This window comes from Equus przewalskii, chromosome 15, assembly GCF_037783145.1.
Source record: "Equus przewalskii isolate Varuska chromosome 15, EquPr2, whole genome shotgun sequence".
In the NCBI taxonomy this organism is placed as follows: domain Eukaryota; kingdom Metazoa; phylum Chordata; class Mammalia; order Perissodactyla; family Equidae; genus Equus; species Equus przewalskii.
Window position 1 is genome coordinate 66015136 of NC_091845.1, and position 24400 is coordinate 66039535.

General features: G+C 33.9%; 1 protein-coding gene across 21 annotated transcripts in view; it reads left to right on the forward strand.

Moving 5' to 3' along the window:
• The window catches only part of TBC1D5 (TBC1 domain family member 5), a 565096-nt gene that overhangs the window by 337199 nt on the left and 203497 nt on the right, over positions 1-24400 (forward strand). For 11 of the 21 annotated variants that reach the window (XM_070575969.1, XM_070575975.1, XM_070575970.1 and 8 more), the window contains 4 exons: positions 4180-4268; positions 5785-5835; positions 5932-6001; positions 12275-12447. In XM_070575969.1, coding sequence (XP_070432070.1) covers positions 4180-4268; positions 5785-5835; positions 5932-6001; positions 12275-12447 — 383 coding nt within the window. Of the gene's footprint in view, positions 1-4179; positions 4273-5784; positions 5836-5931; positions 6002-12274; positions 12448-24400 lie in introns of all 21 variants that reach the window. The other 10 variants (XM_070575957.1, XM_070575968.1, XM_070575958.1 and 7 more) reach the window with 1 other exon arrangement.

Here is a 24400-nt window from a genome sequence, read left to right on the forward strand (position 1 = left end):
GTATGTGGCCCACTGCATTTGTAAGGAAGATTAAACAGGAATATGTGGATCAGATTCTTGATAATTTAGACAAAGTCTGTCACTTACTGAATAAGGACGTATTAACTTACTCCTGGGCATAACTTAGTAAGATTTAATTACTCCCTGTGCATGTTTAAAATCCTACAGATTCTTTACATAGAAATAGTATCTTGCTATAGAAGGACTGAATATTTAGCCAGATCAAATTTAAGAAAAAACCTTGAGTTTCATCACAAGCTGTTAAAGCTATTATTTTGTACTAGGTGACACCCCGTTTAACATCGACCATATTGTTAATAGTTATGGGATTTTATTGAATTAATGAGACTGTTATCATGTACTAGAATGTCTTGCTGAGTTAATTGAAACTGCAGAGATTATATAAATGGTATTAATGAACTTTGACTGCCTGATGCCTCAGCTTTAATAAAGACTGCTTGGTGGGCTAAATGAACACAGGCAGATAAAAGAACAGGTTCAATTTTGTGAGCCTACAGGCTGTTGATGAAGAAAACTTCGTTACCTTTATTTTCAACTGGCATGAGTTTGGAATGGAGTGACTACTAACGATCCAGCAGGGATAAAGGCTTTAGGCAAGCAGAAATGCTGACAATGTAGATAGAAGCAAAATACACATTTTGGGACCCAAAAAGTATAGTGATAATACATTATTTTTTGTCATGCTTTGTCAAATTTACAGCATATTGAATTTATGATCATTCTTCACAGATTTATTTTCCTTTAAAGATGTCTATATACTTGCCACTTGTTTTACTAGTCTATATACTTGCCACGGGTTTTACTAGTCTAGAATTGAGAACAAAACCAACAATCTCTTCTAAATCTTTTTGAGAAAATACCCCTAGTTTAGTCAGAAGTCAACACTGAATTTGTAAAAGATTGCGTTAATGGTATTCAGAGAACTCTTAATTTCCATTATAGAAAGAACCTCTTTATTTATTGATGTGAAATATTGAAATACGATTTAGTGTTATTCTTTTCCATTTTTCATATTGTAGTTCAGCTTTTACTGATGTGTTGCTATACTCAGTGGCAGATATTTCATTCATTCAGTCACCATGTCCTGACCTGTAGTAGGAGCTGTTTTTTTGTGTATATATGTGTATGTCTACACACACACATGAATCACTATCACAGTTTTTAATTGTATAGTCACTTCTCTCCTCATTTTATTATTGTGTGTCTTTCTCTCTAGACTATAAGCTCTGTTATGGTTAGGAACTTGCCCACTTCATTCACTTTTGTGGTAGGTACATCATAGGTAGTTAATAAATAATTTTGGGAATAAATGAAGGCAAATGATACATAAGCAATGGGGAATCTGGAGAGAGTAGTATCACAGAAACTGGAGGGAAGAGAACATTTAAAGAAGGTGGAAAGATGCATTTGGACAAGAACCCTTTCTTATTAAACCATCCATAATTAGAAAATATATTGGGGGAAAAAGACCCGTTCAGAAGATCTCCACTGCCACCACTACCAACAACAACAATAAAACCTAGTAATAAATCTAATAAAAACTATGCAGTTCTACACATTTTTGCCTTGGAAAGTCTGGTGTTCTTAAAAGTATCTATTTTCTTCAAACTAATTTGAATGCAATGCCAATAAAAATTATAGTATTTTGTTTAGCACTTTATGTAACTAAATGATACTGAGTTTGGATGAAAAGTTAAGTTAGAATAGGAAAAATAATTTTGAGAAAAAGAGTAGAAAATATGGAAGAATAGAATATTTTGTAGCTCAAGCCATTGCGGTAGTAAAGTTCTTGTTAAGACTGTATAAACCAATGGAATACCAGTAAAAGCCCAGAAAAAATGAGAGCTAAATATTCTGTCTATGGTAAAGCTATTTCAGAACTCATGGGAGAAGATAGGTTATTCCTTAAATGATGGCTATTCAATAAATTAAACTCTTTTGGCGAGAAAAAAATACGTATTTATTTTTCAGGGCAGAATTAAATGAGTAAGGAATTAACTGTAGAAAAAGAAACTATATACTTACTTAATCTCAGTGTGAGGAGGGTCTTTTTAGGCGTGAAAACAAAACAAGAAACCATGAAGGATGATTTGTTGATTTAACTGTTTTAAAATATATAGCTTCTCTATGACATAAGATATCCAGATTAAAAGACATAATAAACATGGGAAAGTATTTGTAACAAAAATGATTTGGTTAATATCTTGAATTGGTCAAGAACTATGGCAAATCATCCAGAACAAGGAAATATTAAATACTTCATCAGGAGAAAATAAGCAATTCATCAAATAAAAATGGCCAATAAAATTTTTGCATTCAATCTCACTAGCATTTAAATAAGCTAAAACGACAATTTGTGAAATGTGACAGGATTTTTTTTAAAAACACTATAAACATAGGTGAGAATGTGTTAGTTTGTGATTTTTGTGCTCTAGGGTCAGGAAATTCTTTGTGAAGGGCAGCTTAGTTGTATGTAGCAGAGACTTTGGCAAAGGTCTTTACTCATTTACCCAGGAATTTTACTTTTAGAGACTTTATCCTAAGGAAACCGTCAGAAATAGGCAAAAACATTACCACAAGGGTATCTATCACAGTGTTTAATTTTTGCTTCCTTTTGTTTTTTAGTGCTTCCTTCCTTCCCGCGGCTTTTTCTTTTTTCTGTTTTCTTTTCTGTAGTTTCCTACAATAAGTAGCTGTTACTTTGATGATTAAAATGATGGCTCTTGGTTTTTGGAATAACTTGAGATTATTTCAGGAGAATAAACCCCTCAGGATGATTTTAAAGCATACTCAGCAACACTTAATTCCATTATTTCTGGGTCTTTCCTATGGTCTTCTAAGGGGTAGTCTTTTCAAGGTTTGTTTAGTAAGGAGATGATTGTCTAGAAAGATTGAAGTAATTTGTGGTGATTTGTCCTAAATCACAGGTAAATTGTCAATAGATCATAAATTAGTTTGTAAAAATGTCACTAAGTCCTTCAAATTCAAGGCTAGTGATAACTTATAAATGAACTCTGATAGTTTACTTTCGTATTACTTTGTGATAACTAGCTTCCTAAGAATAACATAGCACTGCTAGACCGAGCAGAGGGTTCCGTGACTGTCCTTCCATCCCAGGAGGTCACTCTAACTCCCCCAGCAACAACTATCTCTTCTCTGTACGTCTATAGTTTATTTTTATTTTCTATAAATGTGGTGTTTTGTCTTGTTTTTTTAATAAAAGATCATCCATAGTAATAAAGCAACAGGAAAATGATAATTTAGTCACTTTAAGAGGCAGAACGGAATATTTTTAACTTGCTAAAATACGTTTCTTGATGCTTAAGGGGGGAAAATCTCATTTAACAAGGCAAGTCACTGATGTGGAATACCTTATTTCCTGACAGTAAAGGATAAATAATAGATTTCTATAATATTCTTTTAAAGAAAACTTAGTAACTAATACACCTTTTTGTTTTTATGCCTATTCATGTAATCCACAGGTGAACACAAATACGAGGAAAAAGAAAATAATATTGGTGAAATCACTAAATAAATAGAAAAGTAACCTTGTAGTTGAAATATACAGGGAAAGAATTTATAATCTTCTGATTAAACATGTTGGAAATCATACTTTAAAAACTTTGTTTTCAGTCATATCTGCTGAAGGTTGTTTCTTTTATTATCCAACATTTCCAGCTAGCTGACTTCAGCTCTTCCTAAATCTACAGACATCCTAATTTTGACCCATTATATAATGAAAACATTGGATGTAATTTCCTTAGGTCTACAGTTCTTAGTTGCCCTTCTTACTGCAGATCTTTATACTGTAGCTCATGATTATAATTTGCATAAATGAAATTCATATTTATGAGTACAGATCTTGAAGCAACTGACAGGTGCAAGGTTGTCTACCATGCCAATTTATTGTTTGTTGTGTCATTTAAAAGAGAACTGCTCTCCATGTTTTAAAGAAGAATACGTGCTGTGGTTGAATTGGAATCAAATTCTAAAAGTAGATAAAATCTCATTTGTAGCTTTTCATTTTTATGCCTTTCTAGATAGTATGGAAATGTTGGTGGCAGGGATTGGTTGAAGAAGCGTTAAATTGAGCTTGTTCTGGCCACTAGTAGACTCGCAACATCCACTCCTTTTATTTCTTTTGCTGTTATGTTTCAGGGCATGCATGAGCTGTTAGCACCTATAATCTTTATTCTCCACTGTGACCACCAAGCTTTTCTTCATGCCAGTGAGTCTGCACAACCAAGGCAAGTTTTTATATGAACTCCATCTGTTTTTTCAGCCCTGCTGTAATCTTTTTTTACCTCAAAATCTTTTAAATTGAAGGTAAACTGTAAACATTTGGTTGTGTTTCATGTGGCTGATTGTTAATTCCACTTCATAGTTGTAGTGCCAGTTCAGCTATGGGGAAAATTTGGGATCATGAATGTCTTTGCAAATTTTAAATACATACTACAGGAAGACATAGAACTAACAGATCAAGAGGAAGAAATTTTTGTTGCGATGGCAAAGTGCTAATGATTGATAATATTCATGTATACCATCCTCTGATGACCCATTCTTTCACTACCAGCTGCCTGAGAAGCTTACCTGTGAGATACTTTCTCCTCACCAGGTTTGAATCAGTTCACTTTGTAAAGAAGAGAACAGTACCACAAAGAGCCCCAGTCCATGAATGAACAAAAATGTCTCCTCATGTTTTTGAGATAGGTTAATTTATTCTTTCCATCAAATAACTTTAGTAATTTTATTTAACTTAGGCTAATTGTTAGAATTTATTTTCTGTCTTGAGGTACCCTAACTGATGGGCCAGAGAGGTGACCAGGAAGCATTTTGGGAATGAAGAGCTGTGGGATTATAAAATTTTGTCAGGATTATTCCATAGGCTAGCTCATCTATATGCAGAAAATAAAAAATTAACACATAACATTTCATGTGTTTATATGATCTTTATTAGTCAAATGTGGCCATCCATTTCGAACATATGTTGGGCCTTTGTTAAGTTACCTTTTGTTTATTATATTATAGATTAGTATTTTCTAGTTCCTTTTGAGTTTTTCTAATTTTCCTAAGTTTATTGGATCTGACTGTAGTAACCATATCTTAATTGCCTTTGCTTCTGATATTCTAAAGTATGATAAGGATGAAGTTAGTACTGGGATCCTGTTTTCATGCCCGTTTTATCTTTTTTAAAACCTGTATGCAGAATATACTCCACTGGAGAGTACAGATGATTGAGAATAGCTTTTAAATAAGTTGGACATAGTTCTTGAGCTGTTTCAATTCATTTAAAAGTAAAAGCAACAGTAAAATAGATTTGGAAGAGGTGCTGTCACTGATAAATTGATGTTAAAATATAATAAGAATGAAAGCCATTAAAAGAAAATAGATTAATGTCTTGATGTGGTGTATTTGAGTAGTAACTATTTTTTTCTTTTGTTTTGGACAACAAGTGATAGATTATGGAGTAATCAATTTATTCTAGATCAGGCGCATTCAAGGAATATATTGTCATATTCTGTGTTTATTTGGAATAATTAGGTAGTTACCTCACTGTGGTATAGACAAGGCAGCTAATTTATTTTTGATCTTTATAGAAAGAATTTTATTTGTTAATAGAGTTGCTCTTTTTATTAAAAAAAAGCAATTTTTTTCATTTGCACATTGTATGAAAGTTGGCTTACGAGTATTAAAAAAAGCAATCTCTGCATCTCCTTCAATTAAAAAATTACACATTTTGATTGCTTGTATTGCTTTTTTAAGTGAGGAAATGAAAATTCTCTTGAACCCTGAGTATCTGGAACATGATGCCTAGTAAGTACAAAAGTTTTCTATTATTTTTATTTTTTATACCATCTTTACTTTAATAAAAGTTTAACATTAGCATTATATTATTTTTCTAATTTTTAGTGCCATGTTCTCACAACTTATGGAAACTGCTGAACCTTGGTTTTCTACTTTCGAACATGAGGGTCAAAAGGTAACTCTTATAGTCAAATCTTTTTAACATATTTGAGGGAACAAATGATTTCAGTAAGTAACAACATATAGTCAGAGAATAAAGCCATAATTATTATTATAAAAAAATGAAAACATAAAAATACCTGTGGAATAAGATTGAACTGGGGATCTAAACCATATCTCTGATAATATTGGCAGATATCCAAAGATAAAAAATTTCTTGTAAATAAATAGAAACTTTCTTTTATATGTATGTATATTATCCATACAATATAACTTCTTAAAATTATAACAAATTTGAGTGATAAATGCATTAATCCACTTAATCTGTTGTTTTCCTAGTTAAAGACAGATTGATACTGAAGTACATAGATAAACTCTGTATCAAATAGGTTGTTTTACTTTTGCTAATGCATCTCTATTGAATTTGCACATTTAGCATCAATACCGTTTATCCTTAGTCTCTTATCCTTATTTTTTAGCTGTAATTTTTATTGTGATATAATTAACATACCATAACATTCACTTTTTTGAAGTGTGCAATTTCATAGTTTTTAGTATATTCGGAAGATTATGCAAACGTCCTCACTATCTAATTCTAAAACCTTTTCATCACCCAAAAGGAAATCCCGCACCCATTAACAGTCACTCCCCATTTCCCTCTCCCCAGAGCCTTTGACATCACTCATCTACTTTCTATCTCTATGGACTTGGCTATTCTGGACATTTCATATAAATGAAATCATACAGTATGTGACCTTTGTGACTGACTCCCTTCACTTAGTATAATGTTTTCAATGTGTATCCATCTTGCAGCCTGCATGGGTACTTCATTCCTTTTCATGGCTGAATAACTTTTCATTGTATGGATATGCCACAGTTTATCTATCTATACAGCAGTTGATGGGCATTTGGGTTCTGTTCACTTTTTGGCTGTTAAGAATAATGTTGCTATGAACATTTGCTTACAAACTTTTGTGTGAACATATGTTTTCAGTTCTCTAGGCATATCTCTCGGAGTAGAATTGATGTATTAACTGGCATTTTAAACAAACATATATGCTAACTTAGAGATCATTATGGTCTTTTGAATATTATTACACAATATTGGGAAACTTGCAAATTCTTTTGCAAGGGATATTGTTAAAAGTTTTTGGCATATTATTTTGTACATGATTAGCTTCTTTTATATTGATATAATTAATTGCATTCTGGTTAGAAACCATGTATTACTCAGTTTCTTCATTCCATCTCTTAAAAAATGAAATAGGTAACTAATGCTTTTTGTGCCTTTGGTCTAGGTCAGGGCAAACTACTCTCTGTAGGCTAATTTTGCCTGCCATCTGTTTTTGTGCAGCTTGTGAGTTAAGAATGACTTTTGTATTTGTAAATGGTTGGAAAAAATATAAAAAGAAAAATAATATTTTATGAAATATGAAAATTATGTGGAATTAGGGTTTCCATATCCATAAAATGTGTTTTATTAGGATACAGCCATGCCTGTTTGTTTACTTATTGTCTATGGCTGCTTGCTCATTCCAATGGCAGAGTTATGTAGTTGCAACACAGACTGTATGACCTGTAAAGCCTAAAATATTTACTGTCTGACTTTTTATAGAGAGAGTCTCCTGACCCCAGATAGTCTTCCTTCTGCAATATTTCAACATGTTACATTCTATAAGGGTTATTAGAGGTGAAATTTGTTGTAAGCATATGTGTCGAACTACTTTCTGTTTTGGAACAATAACTTTTTTGTTCTTGACAGATGATTTGATGAAGTTGTAGACTTAGTTGAACATCAGTATTTTGAGCAGAAAGTATTTGAATACATTTAAATAAAAACATGATAATTTCGTGTCATGGTTATTTTGTATTTTATAACTACAGTATCTGAGAAACTGAATGATAAAAATGTGAGGGTTTCCATTTTTCAGTTTTACCTATTCATATTGATATCACTGATTCAAGTTCATGAAAATGGCTAGGACAACACAAAGAAAAACATTCATTTTATCGAGGAACACATAGATGTGACTTCTGAACATTTGTATTAATTATTTCCAGATATCAAAGAGTAATACATTCCTAAAAAGCATGTCTAGCGAATCTGTTTTTCATTCTTACCTTTTTATTCTATTTCATGATTATGTCACTTTTTTAAAAGAAGTTTGAGAAATTAATATGCCACTCTTTCATGCAGTCCTTCTAGTTCCTTTAAAAATTCAATTATATCACTATGCTTGCTGCCTAGACCAGCAGACATACTTTTCATAATAAGACTTTCTTGATGAAGGAAGCAGTGCATTGATTTACATAATGACGTAAAATCATGAATTCACTACATTCCTATAACTGTTTGTGGACTGACACTGATCTACAGACCACATTTTGAGTACCACTTAGTCAGATTTTCTGACTTTATTGGTAGTTGTAGCTGTCCCTTTGATCATATTTGTTAAATGCAAATAACATTCTTTATTATGATATGAAATCTTGAAGATAAGGAAGTATTTTGCATTAATTCTATCTTCTCTTTTGATTTTACTATTAGATAAGCTAAACTGTTTAGCATTTAAATGATCATGAACATTACTTTTGAGTTTCCTAAATTTAAGAGATTTTTTTATAAGTATTCTGAGCACGGGGGAAATCTTTTCAAGCCTGTGGTTGTTAGACTACACATACGTCTCTATTAAAGTATTTCAAAAATGCGCTACATATGCTGTTGATTTAATGACAACTTATTCAATCTAGAAATTGTTATATAATTTCACTAAGTTAAACATTTTTTAACAGGTTAATTTAGGATCAGTTCTCTCCAAAGCCAGTGATTCTATCTCTCTAGAAATATGATTATTCAAGACCCTTAGGAGATGACTACATACAGTGACGTGGTTTCCATGTGATTATTAGAAACCTTATCTGAGCTCGGTGCTTCCACCCCACACTTTCTGGTATTCAGCCACGCAAGTTTCTTCATTAAAGAAAAACTGCATGACCAAAATACATAACATGTTGAATTGCTCATTTTTAAAGGAAATTTGGCTTCAGAGTAAACACTATTTTTTAAATATGAATGGTATCTTACAATTAACATGAATTCCAAAAATATTATTTTAAGTTAATATTATTAGGAAAAAGGTTCAATAAGAATTGAAATCTTTTTTAATTAAAAGGTCCTATCGTTTAAAGAGAATACTAGATATTACATAATCAGAAAAAGTTGTCTTGGATGTACTGTTTTTATAATAAATGACCACAATATTAGAGGTTTTCTTTTCTCCTCTCTATACAAATTAACACAAACTAATTGAGCAATAAAAATTAATATGGACCTATATCCTTTGGACCTAAAGACACTGGGGCAGACACTGTAGGAAATTCAAAGGACTACATTCCTTCTAAGACCTGAAATGATCCTGGAAAGACAAATGGAACCCCTTCCAAGAAATTTTCTCTTATGCTGACACTTGCCCCTCCTCTTGTCTCTGCCTTCTGCTACCCTCATTAGTCCGTGCTCTTAGGTAGAAGTTTCTAAGTTTTTTTCTTTGTTGTCTTCCTGTCCAGAGTAAGAGGGCAAGAACTTTACCCTCTTTAACTTTGTGCCCCTGGATCTGGTCCAGTGATTGAAAGATGGTATTCCTTTTGGAGTATCATAGTTTGAAAGGCTGAGAGGTAGAAAAGGATACTGTGGTAGCACAGAAGAAGAAGATAGTGAAATAGGACCTGGTTCTTGAGCCAAATCTTTATACTGGGAGCTTCTCAGTGGAAACACTGGGTTTCGGGTAAAAGAACAGCATCCCCAGGAGCTCCTGGAGCAGAGTGAGAGGAGAGGCCGGCCAGGTATTGAAAGGCCTTGTAGACCTGGCTAAAGAATTTGTTCTTTTTTTTTTCCCTGAGTGAAAATAATGGAGCACTACTAAAAAGGTTTTAGGAGGACGATTTGATATAATCTAATATCTGCTTTGGGTAGATCACCAGGCATTTGGAAGATGGATTTAATAAGCAGACTAAATTAGGGGCAGCGAGACCAGTTAGGAGGAAAGAAAGAATTAGGGCCCCCAATCAGATTGTTACAATAGGACTGTGGAAGATGAGACGTATCAGAGTCCTCTGAGCAGTTCTGAGGAGCTGAAATTGGCAAAGTAGGTGTTCTTATTGGAGGACGGGTTGAGACAGGCAGGGGGAAAGGATGAACATGTTTTTGATCAGACGGTGATAAGCGCAGTTGTGGGCCTGCTGAATTAGAGACCCTTTTGGCAATCTAAGATTCCTTGCCAACATTTGAATGTATGAGAGCCACTCAAGAGAGTTCTGTGTTATGAATACAGACTAGGAAATCTTTGGAAAATGAGTCTTGGTTAAAGCACTTTGTAGAACTGAGATCACTCAAGAAATTGCATATAAGTAGAGATTAAAACTAAGATGAGAACTGTATGAAAAAGCAGCATTTGTGAAACAGAAACAAGAATTTGAGCTAGGATGAATGGTAAGCAGACAATCATGAGAGAGAAATGCTATAAATCCCAAGGTTGCAGAGAGTAGAACTTTAGGACTGAACATTAGAAGAAAAGTCAGACATGATACATTAAGGAGAAATTGTCAGATTTGAGGAGGTAGTTGAAGTTTTCATGAAAGCGTTACAAGGCGTTACAGATATGTCTGTCTTAATGTGGGATGTGGGATGGCAGGAAGGAAATTTGTAATTGGCCCACATGGATTTTTTTTTAAGTCAACTCTACTTTTGGTCTGGAGCGTTTTCAAATCTTTCTTCTCAGCTATGTAAATTGATCAAAGGACAGTTAGAGAACATCTTTTCTAGTACTAGTTTCCTTTATTTTGTTTTTTTTTTTAATTTGGAATTATTAGTTAATTTTAATTTTTTCGTTTGGAATAGATTTGTCCATGTAACTTTTCACAAATGAGTGGCCATTCTCTGTTTAACAACTTTTAAAGAAATATTATTTAATTTTGAAAACTGAGATAAACTAATAATTTTTAAATTCTATGGAATATATCTGTGCAACCCTATCTTTTTTTTAAATGTTATTTATTTATTTATTACAGTAACATTGGATTATAACTTTATATAACTTTCAGGTGTACATCGTAATATATTTTGAATTCTGTGTAGATTGCATCATGTTCACCACCCAAAGACTAATTACAGTCCATCACCACACACATGTGCCTAATCACCCTTTCACCCTTCTCCCTCGCCACTTCCCCTCTGGTAACCACCAATCCAATCTCTGTTGCTGTGTGTGTGTTTGTTGTTGTTTTTATCTTCTACTTGTGAGTGAGATCATATGGTATTTGACTTTCTCCCTCTGACATTTCACTTAGCATAATACCCTCAAGGTCCATCCATGTTGTCACAAATGGCTGGATTTCATCGTGTCTTATGGCTGAGTAGTAGTCCATTGTGTATATATACCACATCTTCTTTATCCATTCGTCCCTTGATCGGCACCTAGGTTCCTTCCAAGTCTTGGCTGTTGTGAATAATGCTGCAGTGAACATAGGGGGTGCATGTATCTTTATGCATTTGTGTTTTCAAGTTCTTTGGATAAATACCCAGCAGTGGAATCGCTGGATCATATGGTAGATCTATTCTTAATTTTCTGAGAAAATTCCATTCTGCTTTCCATAGTGGCTGCACCAGTTTGCATTACCAGCAGTATACAAGGGTTCCCTTCTCTCCACATCCTCCCCAACACTTCTTGTTTCCTGTCTTGTTAATTATAGCCATTCTGACCGGAGTGAGGTGATATCTCATTGTAGTTTTGATTTGAATTTCCCTGATAGTTAATGATTTTGAACATCTTTTCATGTGCCTGTTGGCCATTCCTTTATTTCTTGACTTTCTTATAGTTTTGAGAGCTCAAATTAAAAGTTTTCATTTACTATCTTTAAGTTTTATGCCACAAGAAATATGTTTTCGTCAGAGTATTCCATTTAGTTTACTATGGCTAATTAGACAAACAGTGGCCATGGGCAAGTACCACTGCTTCTGCCAAAATTATCTTGTAATACTTAATGTCACCAGAGAAACTGGTCAAGGGAATATAGGTAGAAAATATTTCAGAAGGCGTTTCCTGGCCTTTACTTTATGAGCACAATCATCTATATGACAGTCAGCATATGATTCCACATTCATTTGTCACAAGATGGTTAAAGTAGTTCTTGGTTCTTATTTAAATTCCCAATGGTAAATACATTCAGGAATGATGTCCATATATTTGTTAATTTCATATTGAAATAATACATGTTCCATTTTTCCTGTTTTTAGGGGAAAGAAACAGTGATGACTCCCATCCCCTTTGCTAGACCTCAGGATTTAGGGCCAACAATTGCTATTGTTACTAAAGTCAACCAGATCCAGGATCACCTGCTGAAGAAGCATGATATTGAGCTTTACATGCACTTGAACAGACTAGAAATTGCACCACAGATATATGGGTTGTAAGTATTAAAGTTTAAATTTCAGCTGCACTTAATTTTGACTTATGGTGGTTTCTGTATGTCTCAGATCCATAGAAGAGCAAGGACTGTGGAGGCTCCATTTCATTTCATATCTTTCTTGTGTCCTATGTGCCAGGCTCCATACTCATTACGTTCACGTAACCGTATTTCATCTAATACTCCCAGCAGTCCTGCTAATTGAGTGCGACACCTTTGTACACAGGATGAAACTAAAGCTTACACTAAGTTTATATGTATAAAACAGTAAAGTCGTAATTCAAATCCAGGCAAGACTGGCTTCATAATCTGCAGAGCCCAGTGTAAAATAAAAATGAATGGCCCCTTTTTAAAAAAAAAAAAAAATTAATAAGAATTTCAAGGTGATAACAGCATATCATTAAACCAAGCATTCTAGGGCCAGCCCCATGGCCAAGTGGTTAAGTTTGCTCGCTCCACTTTGGAGGCCCAGGGTTTCAGCCATTCGGAGCCTAGGTGTGGACATGTCACCACTCATCAAGCCATGCTGAGGTGGCATCCCACATAACACAACCAGAGGCACTCACAACCAAAATATACAGCTATGTACTGGGAGGCTTTGGGGAGAAGAAGAAGAAAAGAAAAAAAAAAAGATTGGCAACAGGTGTTAGCTCAGGTGCCAAGCTTTAAAAAAAAAAACAAGCCTTCTAAGAAGTGCAGGGTTGCACAGGTCATGCACACATGAAGCCAGCCCCAAACCCAGACAATCCTATAAGATATCCACGTTCTTTCCATTTTATTGTGTGGTAATCTGCTCTACCCTCAAAACTGCATTTCTAAAAGTAAGATAAATGTCCCTCACAGTGAACATAATATATTAGTCTTCTTCAGCCATGTAATTTCTATAACATGCTACAGCAGAAGAATAGGGAGCCTTAGATGCGTGGGTGTTTGTATGTGTATTCATTCACTGGCATATAAGGTGAATAGGCGAACTAGATAGTGGTTTTAGTAAAGGTGAATTAGTTGTGTTCTGCTACAGACAACAAAAGGATCCTTTTTATTGAAACAATAGAACATTTATTTCTAGTGCTAGCCAGTTCCTTGGTAGATATTTCCTGCAAATCTTCTCTCTCAGCTAGGTAGAACATGGAAAATTGGGAGGATGTTATTGAGATGTACAGAGTAAATGCTCAATAAATATGAATCTATTATTTGAATTGCAGAGAATTTCAGACAAATCAAAAGTTTGGGATCAAAGCAGAGGCTCTGTAACCACTGTGTTCTAGTTTCCTTTTCAGACATTAGTTTTCATCAGGTTTTTCTTCATCATATTGATTCATAGACCTTCTTTGACATCTGACCAGCACCTTCCCAATAAAATTCATGATCCATGATGTAATTACTCTTAATCCTTTCAACTTTATTTCTCAGCAGTACTCAATACCAGGGCTTGCAGTAACCCTAGCTGACTCATTTATCTCATTATTTTTGTACAGAATCTCATCTGCATCATCTAAAAATGTATGTATTTTTTAATCTTTGGAGAAATCGCTCATTCTCTCAATTGGTCTGCACTACATTTTATAGTGCGAGGATTTTACTTATTTCATTTATTAAATTTGATTTTGCTGTTACTGTTTGTGGGAGCACATGAAAGGCCAATCTGGCTGAATTTTCCTATGTCTTTATGCTACCCTAAGTTATACTACTCACCTGTGTATTTCCTATTGATAACTGTTAGACTCTTTGAGGCCAAAGAATATAATGAGTATAATATAAAATAGCAGTTAGAAGCATGGGCTTTGAAATGAAACAGGTCTGTTTAACCACTTTGAGCCTTGGTTTTTTCATCTGTAAAATGGAGATGAAAAATAGGTACCTACTTCATAGGGTGCCTGTGACAATTAAATCACAATGTACAAAAATCCTAGTACTCAGAATGTAGTAAAGGTTTACTTAAATGTTGACAATGCTTTTGATATCATTTTCTGTCATTACCATCGCTTAATTAGGATGTCATGGCTCTGTGAATATGCTGTACCATGTGACTCATGAACCTTTCCACTTCTGGCTGTGGCTTTGTATGTTTTCTTCACTAAAGCGTACAGCCTTCTACTTACGTACATAATAACTAACCTTTAGATCAGTGCTTCTAAAGAGAATAGTATAGAAGTTGAGGGTAAACTTTTAGCAACAGGTCATAGCAATTTTCCACAATAATTTTATGTCCTTGAACCTAATAAATATTGTAGGTTTGAATCTCATGGAAATAAGTTGAAATATTTTGTTTTGTTCTATATTATACAAATAATATTAATCTAAATGATTGCTGATGCTGCTGTCTATTCTAGTTGGAAGAAAGTTGGTAATTTAGGCTTGTATTCCATATTAATCCTTGAAAACAATTAGTTTATACTTTGAGTAAGTTATCATCAAGTGGACAAATATAAAATAATCAATTTTCAGTTAATAAAAACTACTCTTCCTCAGGGTAACATCAGGATCCATAATTACATCTTCTGAAATGTGTGTTTGCATGCCAAGTGTTTTTTCTTAATGGAATTTTGATTTTCAAGCAAAGCAAATATTTTCTTGTATACTAAATCTTCTAACAAAATTAGAAAACAATATGATAAAAATGTTAATAATGATTGCACCAATGGAAAAATGTTGTCACTACCAACAACTTGTATAGAATGGGTAGTAAATCATAGCTGTATGTTTACATGGTGGGGAAAGTGTTAGCAAGGTGAAATTATACCCCATATTTAGTCCAGGTTTCTAATTTCAGTAAATCTTTAGCAGTTGCATGGTTGCATGTATGTCATTTGATAGATAATATTTATGTTATGCATTAAAATTTATTTAAATCTGCTTTCTAATAGGGTTATAATTATCACTAAGAAAAAGATTTTGAAATTATTCCATTTTTAAAAGTAGTTTTTGTCCTGATTTTTGTAAGACAATATATGTGAAAGTCTCCTGATGTGGCCAATGTGCCAGATGTGCCGTATGTAAACATAGGTGTTGCATTTTGCTGATAAGTTTATTTAACAAAGTTAGAATTAATAATTAGTGCAAAAATATTAATTGTACCAACATTGGCTAAAGTCATTCCAAATTAGCTTATCTTAGTTTTAAATAAATTGATGCTATTTATCTTGAAATATGGGAATAAGTGCCCATGAAATCTTGAATGTTATATAACTTGCTTATTAATGCTATTATTTTATGTATTTAAGTGCATTATTCCCTGGATAATTGTAGCTGGTTTTTCTGTTAGGAAATTTTAGATCAACTTACTATTTAGGTTAAACAAAGTTAATTTGCAATTAAATGTTCAATACTTTGTATGTGATATTATAAAATAATATTTCATGAAAGTAATTTACACAGTAGTTTTAATTAGCTTTATGAAAGATTACTCCTGTTGCACCTAGAATGATCTTCCTCTTGCTTTAATTCAAATAATTAGCATCTTGAGTTGTCTTTTATTTGCCAATTATTGATGTGTGTTAGACTTTTTAAAAATTAAGTTCTGTAGGGGCCTATTAATGCATGCTAATTTCCAAAGTAAAACATTGACTAAATTATTTCCAACTTTCCCAGGTAATTTTTAAGAAATGTTTTTTTGGTATCTTTATATTTTAGCATAAAAATAAGTGTGTCCTGTGATTTCATCGCTGAGAGGGGTTATTTTTGTGCAAAACCCTCTAAAATATTAGTATTACAATTTCATCCCTGAGTACGGACTTGTGAGTCCAAAAGACCCTTAATTGCAACAGATTCAAATGTAAGGATTCAGTACTGTTTTCACTTAATACTATAATACTATTTTATAAAGACACCAAAAATTTAAGTTTAAAAATAACAAATTTTGCTAGGCCAGAGTAACTGTGTTTTATTATCACCCTTAAATATATTGAATCTGTATAGTTTTGACTACATTTTATACTTCAATATAAATAGAATACATAATAAGTATCTGTGGGATATGCCATTAATGTCACTTTTGAGGAAAGAGACCCTCATAACACACTTGGGCTTTGGCATTCTTAAATTATGAGCTCCTTACAACACTCATGGGATGAATTCCATATCTCCCAAATGTTTATTATACATCTTCCATTTCACTTAGTTCCTATTTTCTGGGTTTCAGTTGTTTTGCTGTGGTGGTTTACAGTAATTTAACTGAGGACAGTCTTGCTTATTGATAAATAATCTGATAAATTTTGTGATATAATTTTAAAATATTTATATCATAATATAGTTGTTCTAACACATACCACAGTGTAATTATGGATGACTACTAAGTTTTTTTAAACCTACATTTGAAGTATAACCGTATGGTAAAAAATATAACTCTTAGTATCAAAGTCAGTATAATTACCCTTAAAAGTTCTGTCTCAACAGTTTAAGCAAATAGCTTTCTATTCTGAACACAGTTAATGATAGAAATATTATTTTCTTTTCAATGAGCTTTATATTATACATTAAACATAAAAAAACAGAATGCGGGTTAAGAAGTGAGGATCCAATGATACCTTGTTGTCACACACCACTGAGTATTCCTCCAGAATTACTCCTTTTGAAAAAGTTGGGTTTTTTCCCTACTGTATGAAGAATTAGCATGATTAAGAATTATGGGGAATGATAATAAATTAAATTATTTGAAATAATGATTAATAATTGTTAATATTTATTGAATGTTTCCTGTGGGCTAGGCATTATCTAAAGGCTTTACATAGATTATCTTATTTATCCTCCCCACACGTGGGATAGGTACTGTTATAGATGAGGAAATTAAGGCTTATAAAGGCTTATTTAGATTGACTTTCTACCAAGAAGCTGAGCCAGGCTTTGACCTCTTGAGCCTACATTCACACTGTCATTTGACTAGGACTAGGAGTGTGGTGGAAAACTAAGGCATTCAAAGGTACTTTGTGTCAGATTGGCCATGCGCCAAACCCAGGATGACCAGATAAGCAACAAAGACCAGGCAAGTACAAGGCCTGGCATCAGAGGCGTCTTGTTAGTAGTGATCAGAAACCAGCCTGGTAGGGAGGAAGTGGAACATCAAGGGCACTGGAGAGCTGAAAGCCCACAGCCATGCCAAAAATCAGGACTAAAAGAGCTCAGGATCTCCCATAGAGAGGTACCAGCAGCAAAAGTATAGTGAAAATAATAAGCCACCACCTAAGGCTTAAATCTTCTTGTCCAAGTCCAATCCTGGCCTTATTTAGGTGAAACTGCTGGATAGAAAAATAAAGAAGCCATTACGCAGGAGGGGGAGTTCTGCTACTTTAATCTTAAACCTGACCTGCAAAAAGAGTTAATAAATGAAGTAGAAGAAACGGAGTCTGTACTGAGAAAGTAATGAGTTTTAAGATAGACAAAGGCCAAGAAGGAAAAGTTGTGCCCAGTTATGCATGCACAGGTTTAGAAAAGGTACCAGCCATGTGCCTTTCTAGGCAGAAGTATACTCCTCCCGCTGAAAGGTGAATAAAAAGTAATAATTCAAGCAAGGGGAATGCAGATCTCAAAGAACTGCTAGAAAGCAATGTAACCAGTAAGATATGGTTGAGTGTGTACAACTGAATGCGATTGTTGAAAATAATGATCTGAAGAGCAGTAAAAATAATTTGAAACTTTATTTATTTGGATCTGAGATCTACTTAATTATAGTGAATAATTCAGTATGAGAAAGAAGTGTAAAAGTTTACATAATTCATCAGCACGCATGGAGGAAATCAAATATACTATTTCACTGATGTTTCTAATCACTAAACAATATTTGTTTTATAAAATTACTATAAAATAGTATCTATGCAATGCTATTGTGAGGATTCAAGGAGAAAAAATCATACACAGTACTTGGCACACTGTAAACACTCAATAAAATGTTCATTGTCATTAATTTTTATATACCAAGTACAATTGCCTGACTCATAAGACTCACTAAATAATAATAATAATAACAAAAGAAAATAACAAGAATGCTTACAAAGGAAGCATAAAACGAGATGACAAGTAATACTCTCAAACATTAGGTATAGTACTACACATAAATGCTTTAAGCTCTCCTAACAAAAGACAACGATTCTCTATTGGCTTATAGACAGATCCAATTATATGCTACTTAAAAGAGACAGCTAAAATAAATTGATATGCTTTGGCAAATGGAATGCAGGAATGGCAATAGTAGTGTCAAAAAATATACTTTGAAACAAAAGCATTGAAAGAGAGTATTCTTCTTTATTAATAAAACATTCAATTATAATAACCTTGAATTTTGGTGTGTAAGATCTATGACAGCAAAGAGTTTGTCTGTCTTGTTCGTTAATATACCCCAGATGCCTCCTTAGCAGAACCTGGTACATGGTACAGTCAGTAAATATCTTTGAATGGATGGATGAATGGGAAGGAGGTAAAAACAAAGGAAGGAAAGATCACAAATCAATTACATAAGGAACTGATTATTCAAAATATCATTGGCAGAAAATTTACTATTTTGAGGAACATCAGCTAATAACTATTAAAAAAATTAAAACTCTATATAATTAGTAGAAAACATACATGAATATATAGCCAATCTTCCAATGACCATGGCTTTTCTAAGAAAAATAGCTGTGAAAGACATTTGAGAGGGTAAGTTTGTAATTTGACTACCCCAAAATTTCATTCCAGTAAAATGCAATACAAAGACAAATTGGTTTTTAAAAAACTTCAACATATACAAAGAAATATATGAAGAATAAAAAGCAAATTTTTCTTCCTTATATATAATAAACCCTTAAAATTAGTAAGAAACCACCTAACCCATAAAGTAGAAAAATAAAGTGAACCAACAACGTGTAGGAAAAAAATAACAATGGCCAATAAATATAGCGAAATGATTTCAATTATTCAAGTATTTAAAGAATTACAAATTAAATAACAAAATATAATTTTCATTTGGTTGATGAGAATTAGAAAACATTTTATTCAATGCTGATAGAATCAATTTGGGAGACAGTTGGGAAACTTAGTCAAATACCTGGTAAACTTGTGCTCCTTGGCTCATGATTCCACTTTTAAGCATATAGACATCTAAAGGGAATCAGGGAGCAGAGGTCTGTGTGTAAAGATTTATATCACAGTGTTATTTATGATATGAAATGTGAACTAACACTTATAATAATAAAGGAAATAATAGTAGGGTAAATAAATCCATTCGATTAAATATTATGCCATAATTTAAGTGATGTATTTGTGCACTATGCAATCCCAAGAGATAATGCTTATGATGTATTCTAAATGAAAAATCAGGAAGAAAAACCAGGGATAATCTATTTTCCTAGTTTTAAAAATTATGTATATTTTTATATGAAAATTAGACAAAGCATATTGACAGTGGTTATCTCTGAGAGGGAATAATGGATGGTATTTATTTTCTTTATACTTTTTGTTATTTTCTCAGTTGTCTCTATTGATCATAAATAATTTTATAAGACAAAAAAATGTGAGGACAAAAATAAGAATGTACTTAATTACTATTAATGAGCACATATGTCAACATCCAGAAAACTGAAACACTTTGAGGATGTATTTGAACCATTGTTAGTAATCTTTGAGGAATTAAGGAAAATGGAGGACTCGACAGGAATATTTCATATGAAAAAAATTCTGTAACATCTACAATGCAATAAGATGTATTTACTTCAATCTGACAGTATTTTAGAACTTTAAAAAGGTAATCTAATTCCTTAAAAAGGGAAATTGTTTTTATGTGGAACTGGCATGTTTTCATGAGAACAATTTGGACAAGATAGAACTACATTTTTTTTCTGTCAAATTACCAGATTACAGAAAAACTTTTGGCTGAATATTTTGATTTCACCATTTTCTTCTAATATTCTTTTGCTCAAAATGGAGAATTTGTAGACTGAATGATATTACATTGAGGCTGAAAGGTAACATTATGTGACAGCCATTTTCTTACAGTATGCATGACTATGACTACATTGTGGCCCACATGGAGTGAGGTCTCTGGTAGCATGCTATATAGGGCATTGTTATTGGCCCTGCACAGAATCCCAGCATCTCAGGGTCTTGCAAGGTCACTATTTTAGCTAATCATGAAATGCTTCACTCTCAATTGTAACATCCATATTAAATAATTGAATATCTCAACTTGACCAAACCCTTGTTGGGGAGTTTGGTACCATCACAAACAGCTTATTCCGTGGCAGAGTTCACTCACCTCTCCACTGTATCTCCCAGTGTAATGTAATAAATATTTTAATTCCTAATAAATGTTAAGCACTTGTTCACAAGGAGCTCACAACATTGCATAGAAAGAAATGAGATTTACAATAATATAGACTTAGATTAAGTTGTGACTTTAGTATTTATTCCATTTCCTATTAAAGTACATTTAGGTAGTCAAGATAGCTATTATAATAATTAGTCTAGTGTGATACATGTAAACAACATTATTTCAATACAATAATTATAACAGGCTCATTCACAACATGCTGTGTTGTGAGCACAAATTGGAACACTTTATCAGGAATGCATTTGGCTGCAAATAACAGAAACTCTGCTAACAATGGCCTGAAGAAATGGATATATTTTTTTTTTTTCATTTTTCCTAAAATGTCACAAGTCTGGAGGTAGGCAGCTACTGGCATTTGTTCAGTGGCTCCACAGTATTGAGATGTGCAGATTCTCTTGGCCTTCGTGATTGTGGCTAAATGGTCTCAAGATGCTGTTATGGGTAGCTATTCAGTACTTCACTAGATAATAGTTCAAGGCTACATATTTGTGCAAGAGGCTGGTGCCAACATTATTTGCCATCTTTGATCAAGCAAAGCAGAAACTTTCCCAGCAGCCACCTCTAGTAGACATAAGCTTAAATCTCACTGGTAGAATTTGGGTTTATAGCCAACCCTAACTACAAGAAAGGCTAGGAAAGCAGGGAGTGGACTTACGGTTACCTTAGACCAGTTGTGCTCTATTCCCTGGAGCTGGGCACATTTTGGGGGTGGAGGCATGGGTATTAGATAGGCAACTAAGAGTTTTAGATTAATCTGAAGTTTTAGAGGAAACTCCCTAAAAGAAATGATACCTGGGATGTGTCTTGAAATGTAAGCAAGAACAATATAATCAAAGTTGTAAGGACCTCATCCAGGGAGAACAGTATGATCAAAGGCATGTTTGTTTGAATATCATCATGAATACAAGAAACGCTAATCACATTATCAAAACTAGGGTAGATTTTGTGTGAGAGGAAAGTGAGGCAACACTAGGACACGGGGACTGTTAATATGCCATGCTAAGAACAATCTAGATCTATGCTGTCCAATAGGTAGCTAGCCACATGTAGCCATAAAATTTAAATTAATTAAAATTAAATAAAATTTATTTATTTATGTTTGGATGTACATCATAATATATTTCAAATTCTGTGTAGATAAAGTTAAATAAAATTTAAAGTTTAGCTCCTCAGCCACACTGTCCCTATTTCAAGTGCTCAGTAGCTCAGATATGTAACATTCGAATCATTATGGAAAGTTCAATTGGACAGCATTGATCTAGATCTTTATTCTAGGGTGGGGGGGTAGCATTGAAACATAATGATTTTATGATCATATTTGTGGTCTGGAAGGACTGCATTGGTTGCACAGTGGTGAAGAGAATGAAGGGGGAAGTAAGACTGGGGAAGCAGTGATTAGCTACAAAAGTAGTAACTTCTGTGTTCTAGAAGAGAGATGATGGTGGCCTGAAACAAGATAGAAGCAGTGAGAATAGAGATAAGTGGAAGTATCTGGAAGATGCCAAGTTGCTAGAATATGGGAAGGAGGGGTAGGGAAGAATCAAAGATAATTTGGACAGTGAGGTGAATGAAGGTAAAAATCACAGAGATAATTAACAATGGAGAAAGAAATTTCAAGGGAAAGAGGAATTCAGATATGGATGTGTTGAGTTTGGAGTTTCTGTCGGACCATGGATGTCCAATAGACAATTGAATTATATGGTTCTGGAGCTTTGGAGAGAGATTTGGAAGTATCAATTTTATAGTCCACATGCTACATGATGCTAATTGAAGTTACTAGTAAAGCAAGACGAGAAGATCAAATCTTAAAGAACATCCACCCATGTGTAACTGACTTTTGAGAATGTAAAGCGGTAAGTGATTTGGTCTAATTGGCATCTAAAATAAATCGTTGTAGTTTGTGTTTGAGAGAGGTGAGACTGGAAACTAGGATACCAGTTAGGAGGGTTTTGTAAGTGTCTAGGTAATAATTGATAATAACAGTGGAGGAAAGGCAGCTTAAAGAGATATTTTACAGATAGAGTCCATGATTTGGTAATAACCCAAAATGCAGCATGCTACTTGGGAGAGTGAGAGACATCTTGGATTGGAGCCACTACAGTTTCAAAGTGTCCAGTGCATTGCCCTGTTGTCCATCCTTTTATTTATGTTCTCAAGCAATCTTCCCAATCTATGTGCCGCCAGACCTGACCATGTCAGTGTCTTTCTCCTGTGCCACCAGCCTGAACCTCACCTTATTTTGTGTCCTCTAGTTGATTCCTCTGCTCACTCTCTTTGTGTACTCTGGAGTTGCCTATTTTCCTCTCCTTTGTGACCACAAGCCATCAGGTATTATATCTCCAGTATTTTTAACCTCTTCCTCTTTGCTGATTTCTTCTTTAAGAAGAAGATAAGATTAAACAGCACAACGAAAAACCCTCCTTTGGTGCCAGCCCCATGGCATAGTGGTTAAATTTGTCATGCCACACTTTGGCAACCCAGGTTCACGGGTTCAGATCCAAGGCGTGGACCTACAGCACTCGTCAGCCACGCTATGGCAGCAACCCACATTTAAATTTAAAGTGGAGGAAGATTGGCATAGATGTTAGCTCAGGGCTAATCTTCCTCAAGCAAAGAAAGAGGAAGATTGGTGGCAAGTGTTACCTCAGGGCAATTCTTCCTCAGCAAAAAAAAAAAAAAACCCTCCTTTGACCCTCCTCCAGCAGCCCTACTTATCTCCTCTTTTCTTTCAAACTTCCAGATATAATAGTCTTCTCTGATTTTCATTTTCCATTTATTCACTGTCACTGTGGAGTCTGTATAAATGCTCCAGATATACCAATTAAAAGACTGAGATTGGGCCGGCCCCATGGCCGAGTGGTTAAGTTCGCGTGCTCTGCTTAAGAGGCCCAGGGTTTCACCAGTTCAGATCTGGGGCGTGGACATGGCACTGCTCATCAGCCCATGCTGAGGCGGTGTCCCACATGCCTCAACTAGAAGGACCCGCAACTAAAATCTGCAACTATTTACTGGGGGAATTTGGGGAGAAAAAGCAGAAAAATTGAAAAAAAGAAGATTGGCAACAGATGTTAGCTCTTTTAAAAAAAAAAAAAAAAGACTGACATTAGCAGATTTATAGACATAACCCAACTATATGCTGTCTGCAGGAAACATTTTAAATATAGTGATATGGGTAGATTAAGAGGTTGGAAAAAGATATATCATGCAAACATTAATGAAAAGAAAGCAGGAGAGGCTATATTAATATCGAATAAAGTAGACTTCAGAGCACAGAGAATTACCAAAGACAAAAAGGGACATTACATAATGATAAAAGGGGCAGTTCATCAAAAGGCTGTAGCAGTCCGAAATGTGTATGCACTAAACAACAGAGCTGCAAAGTATGTGAACCCAAAACTGATAGAACTGAAGGGAGAAATAGACAAATCTACATTTATGGTTGAAGACTATCAATAATTGATTCAACAACTAGACAGAAAATAGCCATGTATATAGAGGAATTCGACAACAATATCATCCAACAAAATCTAATTGACAGTTATAAAACACTCCATCCAATAATTCTATAATACATATTCTTTTCAAGTGTCCACAGAACATATACCCAGATAGACTATATCCTGGGCCATGAAACAAACATCAACAAATTTAAAATAA